At 36.5% G+C, this 18,172-nt stretch overlaps 1 protein-coding gene across 1 annotated transcript in view; it reads left to right on the forward strand.

Moving 5' to 3' along the window:
- Window positions 1-17,907, forward strand: part of IPO8 (importin 8) — an 80,055-nt gene extending 62,148 nt beyond the window's left edge. Inside the window, exons 20-25 of the mRNA XM_007943176.2 lie at window positions 1,793-1,888; window positions 6,326-6,546; window positions 9,034-9,239; window positions 12,570-12,773; window positions 16,822-16,938; window positions 17,810-17,907. Coding sequence (XP_007941367.1) covers window positions 1,793-1,888; window positions 6,326-6,546; window positions 9,034-9,239; window positions 12,570-12,773; window positions 16,822-16,938; window positions 17,810-17,907 — 942 coding nt within the window. The remainder of the gene's footprint in view (window positions 1-1,792; window positions 1,889-6,325; window positions 6,547-9,033; window positions 9,240-12,569; window positions 12,774-16,821; window positions 16,939-17,809) is intronic.
- The last annotated feature ends 265 nt before the right edge of the window (window positions 17,908-18,172 follow it).

Raw genomic sequence — 18,172 nt, forward strand, 5'->3', positions numbered from 1 at the left:
GGCGCGGGATCAGGCAGTGTTTCGTTCTGCTGTGCATGGGGTCGCTATGAGTCGGAAACGACTCGACGGCACTTAACAACAACAACAACAACAACAACAACAAGTTAAGTTCCAGAGCATAGCCTTAATTACTAAAATATGTATTATTTCCTTCCTTTTGGCCTAAAAAAAAAGTAGACAATTTTGGGAAAAGTGAGTGTGCCCCTCCTTGTATATCATACAACCTCATGAAGATAAGTACTATTATTATCCTCATCTTATTGATGGGGACAGTAAGATAGTAAGTAGTAGCTTTCCTGAAACCAACAGATGGTAAGTGCAGAGCTGGGATTTGAGCTGCGACATTATGGATCCAGAGCCCATTCTCATTTAAACTCTAGATCTATATACACTAGAGGTGGAATTTTATGCTTGTGTGAACTGGGTTGCTTCTTGGCTTTGCCTGCTGCCTGTTTACGATTCAGCATTCTTGCTTCTGCTAAGTCAGTTATCACTGATCCATGTGTTTTCCAGATTTTTATTGCTGGAAATTTTATTGCTCTGTCTTTCCCTTTTACCTGTCTTTGTGGGTTTATGTCTTTAAAATATCTTTCTGGTCATTTTTGTGGGCTTTTGAGAGGGAATGAAATTAATGAGAGTGTGCAGACTATCATCTTTATTGGGAATTTCTTTATGGTTCAGTTTTTTAAAATTATCAAATTCATCCAAGTTTTCAAATATATAAAGAATATAGTGTTATTAATAGTAATCTCTTATTTTTCTTTTATATGTAATTATATCTTTTTTCATTGAATTATTTTTAGTTTATCTTTCTTTGCTTTTTCCTGGCAAAAGTTTGTCTGCTTGGTTAGTCTTTGGTATCTTTTGGTAAAATGTTATCTCATTTTTTCTATTGTTAATTTTTTCATGTTTCTTAATTTCTAATATAAGAGTGTTCTGATCTAGGAAACTCTTTTCTCAGTACCGTGTGTATGGCATCTGTATTCCAAATTTTATGCATGAACATGTGCATTAGAGAATTGTTCATTGTTGTGTGCCATTGAGTTGGTTCTAACTCGCAGTGACCGTGTGGGGCAGAGTAGAACTCATAGGGTTTCCAAGGTTGTAATCATTATAGAAGCAGATTGCCAAGTCTTTTCTCCCATGGCACTGCTGGTGAATTTGAACCTATGACCTTTTACTTAGCAGCAGGGAGCTTTACCATTGGGCTACCAGGGCTCTAGAGAATTGTGTACAATAGTGCAATTACCTAACAGTATTGGAACAGTCTAGTTAACTTTGTTATACCATCTACTGTAAAACTATATAGTCTTGAATGATTATAAAGTCCATGCAAAATTTTTCTTGTAGGAAAATTAAAATGTGTGTCATATTCTGGTTATTACGAAAAATATGCATGCATATGGACAAGCATTCAAAAAGAACAGGGTTTGTTTTATTATTATTTTGATAGAAGCTTATTTAGTTTTCATTTTCATTTCATTACTTTGTTGTTTTGAGGCCTTTAAAGAGAGGCTTCATTTATCTTCCCAATTAGCTTGGATAACCTGCTTCATTAATCCAAAGTCAAATAAGTTAATTATTCTTCTTTATGTATAAGGAATGAGCATAGATAGAATGGACAGACAGACATTGCTTATTTTGCCTTCTTTTGAATTGGAAAGAGGAATTTGCAAAGCAAGCAGTTATGCATCTTGTGGTTGAGTTTATATGGGATAGTTGCTTCTTGAAGACTTGGTTAATGCCATATAATGCCACTGGATGCTGAGCTAAATTGTTGAAATTACTCCAGGTACTGTCTGGAGATGCAGGAGAAGATGCAGAATGCCATGCAGCCAAACTTCTTGAAGTCATCATTCTTCAGTGCAAAGGAAGGGGAATCGATCAGGTAAGACATGTCTAGAAAGTATGTTACCTGATGCTCACATTTAAACTGTATATGCCTCATTAGCATTTTGTTTATGTTATGATGGAAACTTAAAAAGATAGCCTATAGTTTGTACCTGCTGTTGCAAATCCTATTTAAATGATAAGGAAAATTACCCATGCCATTTGGAAATTATACTTTGCATTCTTTTATTTTTCCTTTTTTTTTGTACAGTATCTTAATATTGGGTTAAAAAAGATAACTGGGAGAATTTAAGTACTGTACACAAAAACAAAGTGTAGATATCTCTGCACAGTCACATCTCCGCGAACCCAAATGAGTAGAATTTATACATTTATCTCCATTATTTTTATTGATAACTGCTTAAATTATTATTTTAAAAGTCAGCATTATATTTTTATAATTGCAAATATAAATATAATGCATTCTAACTGAGAAAGGGATAAACCAAAAATCCAAACTCTGTGCCATTGAGTTGATTCCAAGTCACAGTGACCACCATTGGTTTTCTGAGGTGATAAATCTTTATGTAAGTGGATTGCTCCATCTTCCTTCCATGGAGCAGCCTGGTGGGCTTGAACCAACACAGAAAAATACAATGCTGATTTTTACAAGGTGTGAATGTGCAGAGATATGTACACTTTGTTTTTGTGTATACTACTTAAATTCCCCCAGTTACCTTTTTTAATCCAAAATTAAGATACAGTACAAAAAAAAAGGAAAAATAAAAAGAAACGTTTCTCTTGACCAGTTCAAAAACTATTACAAATTCTCAATTAAGATTAATTCATTAAATACTGTTATGATATATGATAGATACTGTTATGATGTATGATAGATACTCAGTTACTGAGAAGACAGTGTTAGTCTTCAAGGATTAATTGTGGCTTTGTCTCTTTTTTTTCTTTCAGTTCTGTAATTTTTGCTCCATGTAGCTTTAGAGATAAAATTCACATATCTTACAATACACTCACTTAAAGTTTACATTCAGTGGTTTTTGGTATATTCGTGGATGTGCCACCATTACAACAATCAATTTTAGAACATTTTCTTTATTCCACCATGGTTAAAGCTTTTGGCTGCTAATCAAAAGGTTGGTGGTCTGAACAGAAGAGCTACTTTGTGGGAGAAAGATGAGGCAGTCTGCTTCTCTAAAGATTTACTGCCTTGGAAGCCTTATGGGGAAGTTCTACTCTGTGTTATAGGATCACTATGAGTTGGAATTAACTCAGTGGCAGTAGGGTATGGGTTTTTTTGGTACCCATTAATAGTTCCTTTTCATTTGTTCCCAAGTCCCCAGCCCTTGACAACCCAAATTCTTGTTTTCTCTATCTATAGTTTTGCTTGTTTTGGACATTCCATATGAATGGAATCATGCAGTATGTGGTCCTTTGTGGTTTGCGGTTTGTCATGTTTTCAATGTCACCTATGTTGTAACATGTATCAGTACTTCATTTCTTTTTACTGTCAAATATTTCGTCCTGTGGATATATCATGTTGGTTATTATGAATAATGTTGCTATTCGTACAGGTTTCTGTGATGCTGCTTATTGGAGGAGCCCTGGTGGTGCAGTAGTTAAAGTGCTCAGCTGCTAATTGGAAGGTTGGTGGTTTGAACCCACCAGCTGCTCTGTAGGAGAATGATGTGGCACTCTGCTTCCATAAAAATTTACAGCTTTGGGAACCCTATGGGGCAGTTCTGCTCTGTCCTATAGGGTCTCTGTGAGTTGGAATTGACTTCACATACACACACAAAAAACCAAACTCACTGCCATTAAGTCGACTCTGACCCACAGCAACCTCCATTGGGTTTCTGAGGTGGTAAATCTTTATGGAAGTAGATTGCCCCATCTTCTTTCCGCAGAGTAAATGGTGGGTTTGAATCACCAACCTTCTAGTTAACAGTCAAATGCCTTAGGCACTACGCCACCAGAGCTCCTTAATGAGTTAGAATTGGCTCCATGGCAGTGGGTTAATGGGGTAGAGAGGGCAAGCAGGAACTTAGTATCACACAAGGTAAGTTTTGAGAGTCAAAAGGCCAGCTTTTTACCTCATTTCATGGTATTCCATTAGAAAATGGGTCCATTTTAATCACCTTCTACTCTGTCTTAGAGAGTTGTGATGAGTCAGAATTGACTCTACGGCAGTGGGGTTTTTTTTTGGGTTGGTTGCTTACTGGTCCAGTTGTGAGGATTTTGTTTTCTTTATGTTGAGGGAAAGTTTAGGGTCACTGATAAAGAGGAAGACCCTCAACAAGATGGATTGACACTGTAGCTGCCACAGTGGCCTCAAATATAGCAACAGTTGTGAGGATGGTGCCACGGGACTGGCAGTGTTTCATTCTGTTGTACATAGGGTTGCTGCTGTGAGTCAGAACCGATTCTATGGTACCTAGCAACAACAGTAATAAATTTCCATTTCTCTTGAATATATACCTGAGAGTGGAATTGCTGGGTTATATGGTAATTCTATGTTTAACCATTTGAGGAGCCATTAGACTGTTTTTCAAAGTGGCTGCACTGATTTACATTCTCATCACCGGTAAATGACAATTCTAATTTTTCTGCATTCTTACTAATTTTGTAATTATATGTCTCTCTTTCTTTTTTTAAATTATAGCCATCCTAGTAGGTATGAAATGGTATCTTGTGGTTTTAATTTAAATTTCCCTGATGGGTCATAATACGAAGCATCTCTTCATGTGCTTATTGGCCGTTTGCTATATTTTTTGAAAAAAAAATCTATTCAGATCTTCTGTACATTTTAAAATTGGCCTATTTGTCTTTTTATTGTTGAGTTTTTCTTTTTTTACTTATATATATTCTAGATTGAGAAACTACAATCTTTTCAGATATGTGATTTGCAGAAATCTTCTCGTCAGTGGGTGGTTTTTTTTCACTTTCTCGATGGTGTTCTTTGATTTTGTATTAATATAATATAAAGGAGAACTTTACCTTTGTTAGATTTAAAACGTCAGTGTTTCCTTGTCTTCTTAATGGCTTTGCACAATAGTAGAGATACATTGATTGAGAAAAATGAAAACGTTTATTTTTAAAGCCTCTCAAGAGGAGCTTTTTAAACTTTACATTTATTGTGGCTAATTATTACCATAAAACCAAAAACCAAACTCACTGCCATCAATTAGAATCTGACTCATAGTGACCCCCATTGGGTTTCTGAAGCTGTAAATCTTTATGGAAATAGATCACCCATCTTCCTTCCATGGAGCAGCTGGGGGGTTTGAACCACTGACCTTCTAGGTAGCAGACAATTGCCTTATCCACTACGCCACCAGAGCGTCTTAATTATTGTTGTTGTTGTTGTTATGTGCTGTCGAGTCGGACCTGACTCATAGCGACCCCTCCTTGGGTTTCCGAGGCGTTATCACTATGGAAGTAAATTGCCCAACTTTCCTTCCGAGGAGTGGCTGGTGGGTTTGAACCGCCAGCCTTCTGGTTAGCAGTCAAGTGCCTTAGGCACTATGCTACCAGAGCTATAATTATCACCACAGTTATATAGTCTATATGTTTTATGCTGTAAAATCAGAACACACAGACAGAATGCTCTCTATCAGAATATAAGAAATTAATACAGAATTAATCCAATTGATCATACCTTCTTTGTAAATTCCTACTCGTAAAAGTATTAATGTAGTCTAGTTTTCTTGATTTAGTGTATTATCCTAGACAAGGCTAGTATTTGAATTTATAGTTTAACTTACTGAGCAAAACATTTCAAATTTAACTTTTTAATTTCTACATGAAACTTTGAATTTTAAAGTTTAATTTTAAAATAAGCTTCTGTTAAAACCTCAGAATTTTATTTTATACAACTCATTTCAGCCCATCCCTTTTAACTAGTAATAATTATCAGGAAATACTTCTAATAAAGTTAGTTAATATTGCACTTAAAATTTCTAGTCAGATAATTTGGTTTTAATGTGCTGAGTGTGCCTTTTTTTCTTTCTTTTTAGTGTTTTTCTTCTTTTACTTGTATCAAGAGGAATTTTCTTATGAGAAATTCTGCTCACATCATGTTTATTCTCAGTTCCATTCATTTATTTCCAATTTGATTTATCCAAGAAAAATCCCACCGTAACACTTTACCTTAAACATGGAAATGGCCAAGTTCACATTTTGAGTATGGCTGCTTAGAGGGCAATCTTCAGCTAACTCTAATTTGCACTTGCAAAGGAAAGAAATTTCCTGGCACTACTCTAGGAAACCCCCCCCCCTTTTTTTTTGGCTGTTTAATCTCATTTTTTGAGAATATAAATTTGTTTAATAACTCTAAAAGCTGTCTAAATAAGCAGGAGTTTCATAGATTTCTTTGTTAAAACTGTCTAATTTCTTGTCAACACTCTTTTGCCAACATTTGGCCTTCCATAAAAGTTACTTGGTTGCTCTGTGCATGAACTATCTTTTTTTCTTCCTCTAGTGCATCCCACTCTTTGTTCAACTTGTTTTGGAGAGATTAACCCGAGGAGTTAAAACTAGTGAGCTCCGTACTATGTGTCTTCAGGTTGCGATTGCTGCCTTGTACTACAACCCTGATTTGCTGCTACATACATTAGAGCGAATTCAGTTACCTCACAACCCTGGACCTATAACTGTACAGTTTATAAATCAGTGGATGAATGATACAGATTGTTTTCTTGGGTGAGTGTCTTTTGGATTTTACACCGCATTTCTATTTCTAGAGAGTTGACTTTTTAATATGTATATATATAATAGCAGTAAGAAAATTTTCATATCTTATATCTTAAGCATTATAGGAGCTCTGGTAGCATAGTGCCTAAGGCACTTGACTGCTAACCAGAAGGCTGGCAGTTCAAACCCACCAGCCACTCCTCGGAAGGAAGATGGGGCAATCTACTTCTGTAGTGATACTGCCTTGGAAACCCAAGGAGGGGTCGCTATGAGTCGGGGCCGACTCGACGGCATATAACAACAACAAACAACAAACATTATATTTGGTGTGCTGCTAGCATAATATTTAATTTTTAGAGAATTATGAATGTGTTTCAACAACAAAATGTTGTGGAAAGAATACAGGCTCTGAAAGTTAAACATAGCCCTTCTGTACTTGTTTTTACCTTATGTGTATCCTTATATCTCTAGGCAACAAGAATTAAGTGTCCATAGGGTTTCATGACTACTGAGTGTCTGTGGGTTAAATTAATTATAAATGGAGTCAGGTTTCTAAAGAAGGTACCAGTCTGGCAAAGTCATATGGTACTGTCCCAGGATATTTGACATTTGCAGATTTCAGGGGAGCTTGTTCTCAAATGTGGGGACAGAAGTATTGTTGTTGTTAGCCCAGGTACTAGCCTGATAGGAGAGTTTGACTTTGTGTGAGGTGCTCTCTTAGTTTTCAAACACAGGAAAAGTGAGATACTGAGTAGTGGTTATGTGCCCACCTCAAGTTGCCAGTACATATTAGTGACTGTATTATGTTAGAATTTGAGCTAGATTGACATCTAATTCAGTAAAAGCACTGGAAATAACTAGTCTTTTTAAGTTTTACAAGACAACATTTAGAAATATTTGCTGAGGGGAAAAGATGTCCAGCAGACAGCTCCGTAGGTGGGAGATGATGGAGGCCTGGATTAGGATGGTGGAATTGGAATGGAGGGGAAACATATTTGCATGCTGCTGTGTGTGTTCTGATTTTCTGCATATAGGAGTTTGGAATTTGGGCATGATTGTGATTTACTTTTAAAGCCTTGAAGGGAAGAACATAGTTTAAAAAGAAATATGTGTCTGGTCGCTATGAGTCAGATCCGACTCGACAGCAGTGAGTGAGTGAGTGAGTGCTAAATGCTAAAGTTATCACTGACAAAGATTTAGTGGGTACGGATTTGGTCATTCACAGTTTGTAGTTGGCAAACTTATTAGCATCTATATACAGTTTTCCAAAGATAGAAAGAGTATCTCTTTTAGCTATTGAATGGACTTGGCATCCCACCTGTGCTACCTTGGATTCTTTATAGAGCCCCGCTTGCTAATCATCTTAACTGCTGTGAACCAGTGGCACTTGATGTGCACTGCTAGTTATAGGCTGTAAGTATGAGAAAGACCTTAGGTCATGTACAGTTCTGGTCATAGCGTATAGCTTTGGCATTAGTAACTTGAATGAATCAAGCAGTGCAAGTAATGAAAAATAACAGAAGCTTGCAATATATTCTTCATAGGGTTTATTTTGTTTACTATATTACTCCCATTCTAAACAAATTGAGTCACTGGAAATAAATTTTGTTCATGTCTCCAATTTGAAAGTGTTATACCACTATGGTAATGTTTTTATTCTTAATATTTTTAGTTTTAAAAAACTTAGAGGAAACATTTAGTAGAAAAATGTGTGTAGTATATATTAGTGAACTTTTTTTTCCTTCAGAATTACATTTTCCTTTTCTTGTGTTCTAGCAGAGGACTTTTAATAGATTTGACCTATAGCTGTTCTTATAGCTGAGTTATTGGATACTAAAACAGCTTTCTCCCTCCCCACCCATTATTACAGCTTTTTTTGAAATAGCTTTTGACACTTGGAGTTAGTGTAGGGTATGTGTGCCAAGAAACCTTGTAGACCAATATAATGAAGAAAAAGTCTAAGGAACTCTTCATTTTTTTCATTGTACTGGAATTTTATGCTGTCAAATACAGATATTCTTGCTTCGATAAAACTTGTTATGCCAAAATCTAGATATAGTAATTATATTAATTATAAATTAATGTGACAGCAAGATTCACCATGCTAATTTCAGACTTCCTAGATCTTTGACAATAATAATTCATTTACAAATTGTAAAGGATTTCATATGCAGTAAAACCTGTGATTGCTAGAACATGTGTAAGGTGGAAACCTGTCAGAGCAGGAAACAAAAAAATTATTTCCACTAATAGAAAGAGATTAAAAAAGTGATAAGACTTCCCCCTTTCCAAACTGGGAAATTTGTGAGACCTGGAAAAACAAGGTAGTTCCATTGGGTTCCAGCTCTCACAAGTTTCACTTTAGTAAAAAATGGGGAAATGTTTCTGTAATTTCAGTGAGGGAACATTGGGTGTTTCTCTTTAGAGTCTCTCCAGAATTTGTCTTTTATTGCATTTCTCATGTCCACATTTTTTTTTTCCCTTGAAAATCTGCAGGCATCATGACCGGAAGATGTGTGTAATAGGACTGAGTATTCTTTTGCAATTGCAGAATCGACCTCCTGCAGTGGATGCTGTGGTGGGACAGATTGTTCCCTCAATTCTTTTCCTCTTCCTTGGCCTAAAGCAGGTCTGTGCTTCTAGACAATTGCTAGACCGGGGAGATCACTCAAAAGCAGAGAAAGCTGAAATAGAAGAAAATGGTAAAGTCTTCTAATTACAATGAATGCTAGGATTGATTTTGATTTGAGCTTTTTTTAAATTTTAGTCTATTTGGAGTCATTAAACAGATTTTCATTTTTATGTCCTTTGGCATGCTGCTAAATGTTATGTGCTTGGTTCACTTGCTGTTAGTTATATCATGTGGTGACAATTCAGATTTATGTACCTCTTGACACTTAAACTCCCAATGAGTTCTTGCTGAGCTCATGGATGCTGTTACACATTGGGAAATACATTTATTTGTAACAAAATCAAATGGCCTTGACAGCAGGTCAGGAACCCAGTATTTTCCTATGTGTGTGTTCTGACAGTCTCAGAGAAGGCAATAGTCATTAGTTAAATAAACCATTAGATTAAGAACAAAAGTGTCAGTACTGCAGATTAGTAGAGAATACCTGATTTTAAAAATTCAGTTTTTGTTTTAATCAGATTAAAAAAATAGTTTTTTAATTTTATTTTGATTTGGGTGAAGATTCACAGAGTAAATTCACTTTTCATACAGCGGTTCACATATACTTTGTCTCATGTCATTGACCAAAATTTACCACAATGTAACAGCTCCCCTCCCACTTCCTCCCCATAGTTACTGTTTCCCAGTGTCCATCCCTCCATACTCTCCTGCTCCCTGAGCTGTCTCCCTGTGCATAAGCAGCCCTTCCTTCTCCCATGATTGTTCTCTCCAGGGCGTGTGTCTACTTGAGGTAAATGTTTAATTCACATGCCTGTACTTTGGCTGGAAACCACAGGTGTGGGCAGCTCAGGGCCATAGTCTCAGTGGTTCCACCAGGCTCTATTGGACCAGCAAACCTGGTCCCCACCTTCTTCTTCTTCTTTTTTTTTTTTGCCTCCAAATGATTTTGAGTTTTGTTCCACATTGTTCTCCCTCTCTGTGCAGGATCTCCTACATCCCTTCCAAGTGGATGACAGTGGTAGCCGGGCACCATCTAGTTCTTCTGGTCTCATAGTTGTATAGGTTGCAGATCGGATGGTGTACCAGTCGCTAGGACTAACTGTTTCCATTAATTTTGGTTTTCTTCTTTCTTCTTGACAAGGAGAGACCCATCGTTGCATCTAGATGGCAGCTTGCTAGCTTTTAAGATCCCAGTCGCTACTCGCCAAAGTAGGATGTAGAACAATGTTTTGTATAGTATATTATGCCAATTGAGCTTGATGTCCCCTGTGACTATGGTCCCAAGCCCGCAGGTTCAAGTACTCAGTTGCTCTGGGTAGCTGGCTGTGACCAAGCAGTGACAACAACCTTGCCCCTTGACAGCTCTACTATACATTTAGGAATTCTGATCATTCCATAAACTTATAGGACCATTGTCTGCCAACCCTACATATGATCTTGGATACACTCCCCATTTAGACATACTTAATTGTTTAGCCTGTCCACCTATCTATCCATCCATATACCCATGTTTGCCTTCACTGACAACTCAGTACTGTATATGCAAAAGGGTTCATATTTGTTGTCTGTACTTCCCAAAAAAATAGTTTTTATGTAACTCATCAAAATGTATAATTGAGAGATATATTTCAAGTTTATGAATTTAGAACAAAGTACATAAATGAAGATGTTGTGCTTAAATCGAGTCACAATAAGATTATAGATTAATATAAAATTATGTTAGACCTTTGTTTTACTTACTGAAGAGATTGCAAAACTGCTTGTTAGGACCCAGGAAGTAGGATTAGTCAACTCCAAATGGAGCTTTTCCTCTTTTAGTTCAAAACACTTTTTTTACTGAGAAAAATCAGAACTCTTCCTGGAAAACATGCAACTCTGTTTTGATGTTAAATTCTCTGGTTTTACCATGCATAGGTTTAAGCCATTTTTCATTTAACTGGCATCCTCCCAGTTTGTTCGTATATGAGGAGTTGTAAACTAGACTCCCCTCACCCCCAGCACAAAGCACACATTCTCACTTGTCTGCTTCCTGAATTCTTGGCAGTGTAGATTTTTGGCAGTGTGCTTCATCACTCGAAGTTTGTTTATTTTTGATTTTTTTCATTAGATGTAGGCTAACAATTATAAGATACAGAATTCCTTTTCCAGCATGTTATAATTGTTTCTTTATCTGATGTCTTTCCTTATTATTTATTGACTTAAAAAGTCATGGCTTATAGGAAAATTTTCTCATAGTACCCCAAACGTTCTTATTTTAACTAGCAAAGGTATTTTTCTTTTTTTAACCATCTTTGTAATGATACTCTTTCCCTGTTCTCTTCCTTCTCCCCAATGTATTTGGTTCAAACTATGGCTTCTTGCCTTATCCCTAATTAGAACTACTTTGGTGTTTCATCCAGATACTTCCTTATGGTGTACTTTATAGAACTTATTTTAGATTAATATTGCCTGGTTGGAATTATTCTAGGTTTTTCCTCTGATGTTGATTTGTTCTGCATTTATTACCTTCTGATTAGTTACAATACTGGTCTAACTGCTTGGAACAGACTGGCACTGAAAATAGAAATGGAAACCATGGTAATATGCCATTCAGCTTTTAGCTTTTCAACCCACCTGTAGTAACTGCTTTTTTTTTCCTTTACATTTTATTATTTTCACTATTTCTTTTAGCACATATGGCTGCCTTATTTGGGCATTTTGAGCAGTTCAGAATCAACTTAATTGTTAAAAGACCTTCATTTTCAAGTGGAGGTCATTGGTGTTTACAACACATGTACTGATTGCTCAATAATTTCATATCTTCTTTTCTTAAATTTTTATGTAATGAAAAGAAGTTAATAGAAAATCTGCAGTTAAATAAAACTCTTTTGTTAATCAAGATGGGCAAAAAAAAAAACAAAACAAAAAACCAAACTCACTGCCATCAAGTCAATTCTGACTCAGTAGCGACCCCCTTGGAGTTTGAGGCAGCCATCAAATAGTAAAGTCCACAGCTGGTGCGTAGATTTAGGAACAGTTGGAAATTGTTTTCAGCGAGGAGAGTAAAACTCAAAAAAACCAAAGTTACTGCCATCCAGTTGATTTGGCTCATAGCGACCCCTCCTTGGGTTTCCGAGGTGGTAACTCTATGGAAGTAGATTGCCCAGTCTTCCTTCTGAGAAGTGGCTGGTGGGTGTGAACTGCCAGCCTTCTGGTTAGCAGTCAAATGCCTTAGGCACTTCGCCACCAGATTTAGCAGACTACAGTAAAGATGAAGCATATTTTAATAATTTTAAGTAAAATTATGTGGTCATTTTACCAGTTCTACAATATTATTTGGTAATTTTTGTTTTTTTCCATCAAATTTTATATTTTGCCCTAATGTGTTTTAATTCATTTGAAATAATTAATGGATTCACAGAGGAAATATCAAGTGATGAAGAGGAGACAAATGTAACTGCTCAGGCAATGCAGTCAAATAGTGGAAGAGGTGAAGATGAGGAGGAAGATGATGAAGACTGGGATGAAGAAGTATTGGAAGAAACTGCTCTTGAGGGATTCAGCACTCCACTTGACCTTGACAATAGTGTGGATGAATATCAGTTTTTTACACAAGCTCTGCTAAGTATGTCTTTATTTTCAGAATCTTCAGATATTTTTTTCTAAATGATTTCTTCCTGTTAGAAATTGTTTTGGGATCTGCCCCAAATTGGTCTACCAAACAAAACCAAACCCACTATCATTGAGTTGATTAGAATGGCCTTACATAGTTTCCAAAGCTGTAAATCTTTACGGAAGCAGATTGCCTGCATCTTTCTCCCACTGAGCATCTGGTGGGGTTCAAACTGGCGACCTTTTGGTTAGCAGTTGAATGCTTTAACCACTGAGCCCCCAGAGTGCCTTCCAAATTTGTCTATTTTATATTTTTTATTTTGTTTTTTATTATAGAAATCTCCAAATATCATATGCAAAATAGTACAATAATACACCCATCCAGAAATCTTTAAACATCATACACAAAATAGAAACTAGCACAATAAAACACCCATCTAGACATCACCCAATCCCAGCAACCTTCATTGTTACAAAATGGCAGGGTGAGCCAATGAGGTATTCTCACAAAAATAATTTTAGACAAGTGTATCTGCATATAGTATTCATGGGTAAGTCATTGTACAGAACAGAATACTGTGTTTTGGGCATATGTTGCTTAAAAATAGTGGCCATAAACTTATTAGCAATTCACACTTCCTTTGGGAAAGAAGAAGTGTAGTTGCCACAAGAGAGTAGCTTTTTTACTGCATAAGAAATTTAGTAATTTTATACAGCAAAAGACACTATAGTTGTTGTTGGGTGCCGTCGAGTAGATTCTAATGCACACTTGACTCCATGTGTCAGAGTAGAACTGCTACAGAGAGGTTTCCTAGGCTGTAACTGTTAAGGAAGCAGATCATCAGATCTTTTCCCCAGGGAGCTACTAGGTGGGTTCGAACTGCCAGCCTTTTGGTTAGTAGCCAAGGATGGCCTTAAAGACACTATAAATACAGTTAAAGGATTCATAAAAAATTGGGAGACAATATTTGCCACATGCATATCATAGACCTAAGATCCACATATACAAACATCTTTTACAAATGAGTAAGACATAATCCAGTATAAAAATGGGAAATGTAAATGGAAAATTTTAAGAAGAAAAGCAAATAATAAGCCAGTGAAAAAATTTAGAAACATTAATAACCAAACAAATTATAATGAGAAATATCTCATTAATAGAAATTATTATATGGTTGAACCTTAATTTATTTAACTTATTTCCACTGTTGTATTTATAAAATTATTTCCAGGTATTTTCTATTACAAGCATAATTAATGAGAGCATACCTGTGTATAAAATATTGTTATTAACAAGGCAATACTAGTATGAGGGATTGATGTTATTTAATAATGTTCAAAATACCGTTAATGAAGATAAAATTGACTATTATATATTTTTAAAGTTTAAGCTCAAATGGGCAATCTAGTGTTTTTGTATTAGTTCACTAAGGACTTATTGAACGGTGGGTACCATTAGTGATTATAACAGTACCTCTTCCTCTGAAAGATTCATTTTAAAAAGTGAAATAGCAAAAATTACTGTAATGGAAATTTTTCTGGCATCAGCCATATATTGATTTTCCCTGTTATATTTAGAAAGCTCTTTCCCACTTTAAGATCTTTTAAGGTTTCTTTTATATGTTATTTTGGCATTTTTATGGTTTTTAAAAAATTGTTTTAATTATTATTTATTTATTTTTAAAATTTTTGCAGTGTCCCTCCCCTCCCCTCCCACTCCTCTCCCACTCCTGGTAACCAACAAAGAAAGTTTCCTTCCATATATATGTGTTTTTTAATTTGGATCTTAAATATATGCTGAATTAGTTTTGGGAAATGGTATAAGATATAGAGATATAACTTGTATCTTTTTTCAAATGAACAACCCATCACCATTTTTAAAATATTCTTTCTACATAGGCTATTTTTACCAAATACTTTCGGAATGTCATGATTATGGATCTGAATTATGCAAAGAACTTGCCACTAAATGTGAAAAACAAACATATAATGAAAGAAAAATAGTTTCTGAGTGCCACCATATATTAGGCACTATTGTCCACATTCTTTGCTGTAATGTAACAGTGCTGTGAAATAAGTGGTAGAAAGGTAGTGGTATCCTCATTTTACAAATAAGGAAATGGTAGTTTAGAGAAGTTTACATAGCTTTCCTGTTGCCATGTGGTAGGTCCAACGTTTGATTTACATGTGCTTTGTTTTTCTTGTTTTTTCTTACTAATTTTAATTCGTGAAATAATTTTCAACAAATATTTATGCAGCACATATTCTGTACAGTATACCATGGAGGATCTAAAAATAGACAACCTAGTCCTCCTTCTCAAAAAAATCTTTGCAGACCTAAGGAAATGCACATTTAAGAACTATAGCAAGAGGAGTAATATCATGTTGTAAAATCACATTGTTGTTATGTGCCATCGAGTCGTCCCCAACTTATAGCGACCCTTCCTTGGGTTTCCAAGGCTGTATCACTACGGAAGTAGATTGCCCATCTTCCTTCCGAGGAGTGGCTGGTGGGTTTGAACTGCCAGCCTTCTGGTTAGCAGTCAAGTGCCTTAGGCACTATGCTACTAGAGCTTCCTCAACTCTATATCTGTGATGTTTTATTGAAGAGTGAGGGAGAGTGACAGACAAATGTGGAAAATGTGGTTAATATTGAGATTTGATGAAGCCTGGTGGTGGCTACACAGGTGTTTATTTTATAAGTCGTCAGACTTTGTTCTAAGTTAAAGAAGAGAAACCCATAGTGTGGTATTACACGTAAGTGCCAAAAGAGTGACAACATACATTCTTTGGGAGTTGAGAGCTGAGAAACATTTTAGTGGCCTGGATAGTTAGAGAAAGGGAAGAAACTATAACTTAGTCTGGATTTTGAAAGGCAGGCAGGAATTAGAGGCAGAGAATATAGTAAAGTATATTCTAAAACATGGACAAAATAAAGGCATAAATGTGGACATGGGTATAAGGAGGGCATGTTCCAGGGTAGTAGTTTCCAGACATGGCTGTACGTCAGAATCACCAAGGAAGCTTTTATGTCTTGGGCAGAATCTTGAGGTATGTATTTAAAAAATCCTCCTCAAGTGATGCTTAGACAGCCAGTATTGGGCAGGCATGTGGGATGCCCTGCTCAAGGAATAAAATGGGGCCAGATTCTAGCAGTCTTGAGTTCTGAACTTGGGTGATCTTTATTCCATCGCCCAATGGATGTTTTTGAATGTCTTTGTGTAAGGGTATAAGCTTGGGAATGTGGTAGCTTATTTGAGGAGTTATCAGATGATAATACATAAAAGAGCTAACGGGGGCTAGATTTGGAAACAACCTATTGTTTAGAAGATTATTAATTTAAGAGTAATAAGGTCCTGGAGTAGGAAGGTAGCATTTGATGGAAAAAAAGCAGATAGGTGAAAGATGTTGAGTGAAAACCAGAGCATGATGTACAAAGGGCATGTTCACAGATGTCAAAGATTTAAAGTGGTTGATTGGGAGACTGATAGTACTAGCAGTGGAAAAGGGAAGGTGAAGAGGGTTTTGGAGGTAAAATGGTAAATTTGCTTTTAGATGTGTTGAGTTTGAGGTGAACTTTCCAAAGGGAAAAGTCCAATAGGTTTAAAGAAAGATTTTGCCTGAAGGTGCGTATTAGAGTCCTTGGTATAGGTGAGATGCTGGAGGTGAAGATAGTATGAGAATTCCACAGGAAAATTGTAATGAGGAGTACAGGTGCTTCCCAAGATCTGAATTTTAGGGATCATCTGTAGTAAAACTTCAGGAAGAAGAAGAGATGGTGAAGGAGGCAAAAGTCAGAGAAGTAGGCAAACCAGTGATTTGCAGTGTCCCAAACTTCTTTTGATATTCTACATAGTTGGGTACTAAGTGATATTGAGAAATAATCCTTTGTTTGAATGAGTTTAATCACCATGTGCTTGTTACAGTACTGTAATAATTTAATTGAAATAATCTGAAATAATTGTAATTTGGTTATGTCATTAATTAGTTACTCTCTGAAACAATAATTGTCACTGGGTTCTCTTTTCTTTCTCCCCTACACCATCCCTAAAATGCAACAGCTGTGCAGAACCGGGATGCTGCCTGGTACCAACTGCTGGTGGCACCCCTCAGTGAGGATCAGAGGAGAGCACTGCAGGAGGTTTACACAGTGGCAGAGCACCGAAGGACGGTGGCAGGTCAGCCAGAGTGATTTCCACATTGGAGTGGATGCGTCAGGGTGCCAGTAGTCAGCTTTTTTTATGAACCAGGTGGCATCGAAATACTGTTTTTAAAATTGCTAGAGGCCAGCCCTTCAAGATAATGAGGAATTGTCATTATTGTATGATTGTTCTTCTTTTTAACTAATTATATCTTAGCTCTGCAAACATCTGTGCATTAATGTGTGTCTGTTAGTGGTGTTCTTATTCACATCCTTGTCCTAATATGGAACCAAAGGGTTGGGATGAGTCTTGCTGAGGAAGAGTTCATCAGCTCACCCATCTAAGCATTTCAACCAAAGGCATGAATTCTTACAAAGAGCTTGGCTCCTGGAAATGAAATACTTCCATTTCTATTTGATGGGTTTTATGTGTGGGTGATTCTTTGAGCCAGAGAAATTATTATGGTCACTCCTAGGCAATTAGAAGGAAAGTCTTTGTAATTACAAACCATGGAATAAGCCATGGAATAAGCATCTAGAGTTTAGAATGAAGGTTCTTCCATATATACTTAATTTTCAGTCTTGCACAGATTCTGTACTAGACCTCCTGATGTGTGAAGTCCGGAAGACCTTTGAGCAGTAGAGTAGGCAGGTAATAGAAACCAACTTGAAACTTGTTTTCATTTTGATCATTTTCAGCAAACAGTTTTTCCATGATGGTAAATAAAATCATTTACAGACAAGGGTCTGTTAAAGGCTAAGATTTAACGTGGCAGAATATTAATACTGTGAGTTACATTCCTTCACACATCTAAGTGTAAAGAACCTGGCTCCTTTAAGGATATTTCCAACTCTGTCACCTTAAGTACTCTTCCTTTCTTTTTTGGCTTTCTTTTTGAAAATGCTAGAGGCAAAGAAGAAGATTGAACAACAGGGAGGATTCACATTTGAAAACAAAGGAGTCCTCTCCGCATTTAACTTTGGGTCGGTGCCCAGCAACAACTGAAGGAGGAAACATCAACCGACCAAAGGTGTTCACTATATTTTATTTCACAAGGGTGATGTGAGGGCCAAAGGGAGGAAATGAGGAGGCTGCCTTTCTGGTGTCCTCCTGCTGTACCAGCTACTGTCTGGCTTAGGCAGCACTTTTATCCACTCTCCTCTTCCTCTTTGACCATGCTCACCTGAAAACGTAATTTAAACAGCTACTGTAATGTATGAAAGTAGACAGACTCATTGAACTGAAAAGGACAAACCATAATGCTCCACGG

Source organism: Orycteropus afer, unplaced genomic scaffold (assembly GCF_000298275.1).
Source record: "Orycteropus afer afer isolate SDZICR_OR568_19922 unplaced genomic scaffold, OryAfe1.0 scaffold00100, whole genome shotgun sequence".
In the NCBI taxonomy this organism is placed as follows: domain Eukaryota; kingdom Metazoa; phylum Chordata; class Mammalia; order Tubulidentata; family Orycteropodidae; genus Orycteropus; species Orycteropus afer.